We start from the raw sequence: 4,983 nt of genomic DNA, 5'->3' as shown, positions 1-4,983 counted from the left end.
ATAATTGAAAAAATATTACGCATCATGCAGTGAGGGAAAAAAAGATAAACAATTTCTCTTTGGGAAACAAACTCTTACGAATCCAGCGATATATGAAATTACATGAATAAAATAGCTTACATATTAATATTGTTCATATTTAGTTGTATATAAAACAATGTCAGTTCAATTTTCAGAGTGTAGGATTATTTTGAAGTTTAGAATGTACCTATAAGGCACTGGTATTCTTAGTAAAATTTATGGTAGGAAATAGTTTTAGTTAAGTATCTTAAAATGTTAGAGGATGTTTATTAAAACAAATGAAGTTTGTAATTATATTAGCAATTTTTTATTAGAAAACATTATATTTATCTATTTATCAATTTATACTGCAGGAATTATGTGTGAAAACTGTGTATTTCTTTGTAGATATATGAGTTCCTAAAATATACTATCTTTGCAATTTGGAATTTATGTCTCGAAAATACATTCTTTCCGTATAATATGAAGATGCATCAGAAGTTCTCTTTAAGGATCCCACACTGGAAATATTTCAGTTCCTTGGTTAAAACTTCAGTTTTTTGCGCAACGTCGACATAATCTGTGGCATTTGTTTATCCGAACTTTGGAATTCTAGAGAAGCAACATATTTAGAGACAGCGGTTAAAAGTGTCATGATTTCATATGTAGTGCCAAATTCCTTCAACATTTTACTTAAAGTCTGCATAAACCACGAACCTTTATTTTTATCCCTTATTGATGGATGTTTATTTGATGACGAATGGAAAACCAACATATCTGCCATAATTGGAATTTTGGGTGGCTTTTCTTCAAATCCGAATTCACAAGCATCGTCTTTTTCAACTCCAGCATCAGGCTTACTTCCACGACATGCTTGAATAAAGATTAATTTAGGTACTCCTGTTAGAGATGGACAGCGATCGGGTCTCAGGCAATAAAGCAATTTGTCTAGCTCAATTTCACCTTCGAATCCATATATAATATCGTTTTCCTTACCATGGCTCAGAATCGCACAAATAAAGCAGTCAATATTATCTTTAATATCAGGATTATCTTCGTTAAAATCTTCTAAAGCCCTGAGCATGTCTTTCGCTGTTGCATCTGAATAAACTTTAACGTCATCTTCACGAAATCCAAGATTAACTAATGATGTTTTAAAATCTGCTGTGTCTTTTGATGAGCCGTAACGAGTTTCAAGTTTTGGGTCTTTAAAATTTTCGTTGTTGAAGATGTATGCAACACCTCGCTTTTTATGTGTCATATCATATTCATCGAAACATTTCATTAAATCTTCCCTAGTTGGTAAATGGAACTTGGCGCCTGTACCAACATTTACACAGTCAGCGTCCATATTATCCGTTCTAGCTGAAATTAGTTCCGGGTATGGTATACTGACTTCTGTCCTATGACCTGACAAAAATTAGATTAATAGTTAATGCGCATGCGTTAGCGAAATCCAACTCCTGGTCTGTGACCTTAAATCCAAAGTGAAAGTGAAGTTCTTTTTAACAAGAATTCAAACAATTCGTTGACTGTAAACTACAATCAGCTGCTTAGGCACTTCGGCTGCACAAACGAGGTCACACTTTCTATATGCTTAAATGCATTTTATACAACCTGATTCTCTTTCAAATGACAACTTCATTTATTCATTTCTTTCTTTCTTTCTTTCTTATTGCAGAAAAGCTTTCTGTTTTCGAGTAACCGGTTTGTTGTATCAGAGCTGACTTACATTTAAACTACATCAATCGGGACAGATTGGTCAGATTGGTGTGTGCGTGTGTGTAGTGGTAGGAATAAGATAGGCATTAAAACAATTGCTCACTGACTTGCAAATTCCAACGCACCCCCACCTGCCAAATTACCAGGGCAAGTTTTTGACACCCTCCCCTCATAGATGAGTCCTCGTTATAGAGCAGAGGTGCCCAAACTTTTTACACCATCCAGCCCTTCATGGAATGCTTGACCCCTCATCGACCCACCAGGTATGTACAAGAAAATAGATAAATAATAATTATTTACATTATTTACATTTGACGGATATTTCTCCTCATCTTGTTTGTTGTTAACACAACGTTTCGGCTGATATACCCTCCAGCCTTCGTCAGGTGTCTTGGGGAAATTTCGAACCTGGGTTCTCATTCCTAACGATGTTACTATTATTATATTATTATTATTATTATTACTATTATTAATCAGGTCGCTGCCGTGAATCGAACTCGGAATCTTGGGGTTAGTAGCCCGCGCTCTTAACCACTACGCCATATGCCCGTTGTGGTTAAGATTCCGAGTTCGATTCACGGCAGCGACCTGATTAATAATAGTAATAATAATAATAATATAATAATAGTAACATCGTTAGGAATGAGAACCCAGGTTCGAAATTTCCCCAAGACACCTGACGAAGGCTGGAGGGTATATCAGCCGAAACGTTGTGTTAACAACAAACAAGATGAGGAGAAATATCCGTCAAATGTAAATAATGTAGATAATTCCTCATCTCTTAAATATAGAACTGAATAATAATAATAATAATAGTAATAATAATAATAATAATTACATAGATATGCATTTATCGACCTCTTGAATAGTACTATCGACCCCACTGTGGTCGATATCGACCACTTTGGAGACCCCTGATATAGAGTTTGTAACCATCTGTTTTCTTTGCCAATGTGTTGGGCCAGTTTTTCCGCCTCCTATTCAATTCTCATTGGGACCCTATTTTAGCAATAAGATTCCCTTGACAGTGATGAAAGGGCCCAAGCTAAAATAAGAGTAAACTGACGTGTAGGTCCGTCGACTGTTTTATTGTTGATAAATAAGGATTAAACTCTCTCATTCCACGAAAAAGAACAGCTAAACTTTCTGCACGATTTACAGAAAATTAACCGTCAACTCGTTTCATTTAAAACTGAAGGCTTCCAATGGTAGTCAATGCAACTAAAAACTAATTCATTGGAAGTTTAGTGTGGTGACTTGGTTTTATTTATATGAGAGCAACACGCAACGGAAGCGAATATCCCAACCATCCACCGAAGCGGTTGTTACAAGTCTAAGTCCTTTTGCTAATAGTGATATGGTTAGACAGTTGTTGTACTGATGAAGGCTGTCGAGCTAGAAAATTGTGTAAACGACTGTTCTCTTACCTCCAGACCAGTGGTTCCTTCGCCGTGAGCCGGGGCGAACTTGTGTGCCACAAAATGTAATTAGTTGCGCCTCAAAAAAGTAAGATTATATTTCAAAATATGAAAAAATACAAACCGAAATTCACAAGAAAGTCCATAAATAAATGTCAAAGTGGAAAAATGCTAAATACAAAGTTCTTGTGTCATTCTATTCATTTGGGTTAATTATGGTATGACGGTGTTATTCAATTTTGAATCTGAAATTTCATAAAGATAAAAATTAAATTAGCTTCAATCTATCCTCGAAATGGACGTCTTATGGACATATTCAGTGCAAGACTGTGTTTCAGTTTATTTCGGTCGTAGCCTCTGCGCTTTTCATTTCTATCAATAAGTGTGAAAAATAAACTATTGATGTTGAACTAAATCTTTTAATTATGTCCTCACGTATTGCAGTTGTATTTTAATTCATTTTCATTCATATAGTGGCGAGAATTTTCATCTTTTCAATTAATTTTGAAAGACTTCTCAAAAGAGTCCGATAATAAGACACGCTGCCAATTTTCACAGCTCACTGGTCACTTTTCTCAGTCTCTGTTTGACTCTGTTAGTAATCTGTGCCCTTCAATTCATATTAACAGACTAAATTACCCTTAAAATGGAAAAGTTTATTACGAGGAAACATAACCGAGACGATTATGAATCTGAAAGCGAACGTTCATCAAAAGCAACGACGCGTAGCGATAATAATGCGAAAGTACGACCCAATCGTAAATATTACAATAACTATTTAAAGTTTGGGTTTCATTGGACTGGCAACGAGGGATCAATCTCTTCCACTGTGTGACGTTTATGGTGAAAAGATGTCTAATGATGGCATGTTGCCAGGCAAGTTGAAAGTGTCGCTTATTTGAACAAATTTGTGTGGATATGGATTCCCAGCACAAGCGCTTACTTGTTCATGCAAAAGTTAGATGGTTTTAAGAAAGGTTAGGTGCTGCGTCGCATACATGAATTCCAGAAGGAATTGCATGCATTTTTTAAAGAAGAAAAACATGAACGCTTCTTGGCATATCTAATATGAATTTTGGGTTTCCAAGCTGGAAAATTTTACAGAGACATTTGCCCAACTCAATAGCGTCAACACAAGCATGCAAGGTGGAGATATGAAACCATTCACACTTCGACAGGTAAGCTGGTTTCATTTAAAAAGAAAGTCGTAATTTGGAAAAATAGAGTTGAAGGTGGTAACTTCGAAATGTTTCCGTAAAAGGTGAATAAAAGAAATGACTCCTATTGTATTTGAACGTTTGACAAATCTGGAAGAAAAAATAAACTTTATTTTCTGTCATTGAACACAGAGGAATATGAGTGGGTTCGAAATCCCTTCATGAACATTTCATCTAATGTTGGTCTGAAAATATGTGAAGAAGAGGAATCGGCATCTACATCCAATGATCGTGGACTTCCAATCAATTCTGCTAAGTTACCTATTGATACATTTTGGATTGCTATAGTTGGAGAATAATCCTCAGTAGTAAAAAAAAAATTAAAAAAACTTTATCCGTTTTGATGCAGTTTTATGTGAGTTCAATCTTCAATAACATCAAATCCCCCCAAAAAGTGAGAGGGGTTCCGTTGCATCGAAGACGAAATGAGGGTTTGTCTTTCTCAAATACGTCCCAATACTGAAAAACTTTCCAAAAAAACATCAGGGACATGTTTCTCATTGATGACCTTGCTTCAAATATACTTTTCTAATCTAGGCCCGAAATTTTGGGGGAGGGGATCGACCCCAGTACACAACTGGTACTAAATTTATCGACCCTGAAAGGATGAAAGGTAAAGTCGACCT

General features: G+C 35.7%; 1 protein-coding gene across 1 annotated transcript; it reads right to left on the bottom strand.

Moving 5' to 3' along the window:
• Positions 1 to 4: 4 nt before the first annotated feature.
• On the bottom strand, positions 5 to 1,454 carry LOC106872370 (caspase-7). The gene has a single exon (XM_014919342.2). It carries the CDS (start codon positions 1,349 to 1,351, stop codon positions 545 to 547), a length of 807 nt encoding a protein of 268 aa, XP_014774828.1. The 5' UTR covers positions 1,352 to 1,454; the 3' UTR covers positions 5 to 544.
• Between the last annotated feature and the right edge of the window lie 3,529 nt (positions 1,455 to 4,983).

This window comes from Octopus bimaculoides, chromosome 28 (assembly GCF_001194135.2).
Source record: "Octopus bimaculoides isolate UCB-OBI-ISO-001 chromosome 28, ASM119413v2, whole genome shotgun sequence".
Classification (NCBI taxonomy): domain Eukaryota; kingdom Metazoa; phylum Mollusca; class Cephalopoda; order Octopoda; family Octopodidae; genus Octopus; species Octopus bimaculoides.
This window is presented reverse-complemented; position numbering and strand designations above follow the sequence as displayed.

Bases quoted from the DNA above. Each gene is read 5' to 3' on its own strand.
- LOC106872370 (XM_014919342.2), bottom strand. From the start codon at position 1,351: ATGGACGCTGACTGTGTAAATGTTGGTACAGGCGCCAAGTTCCATTTA.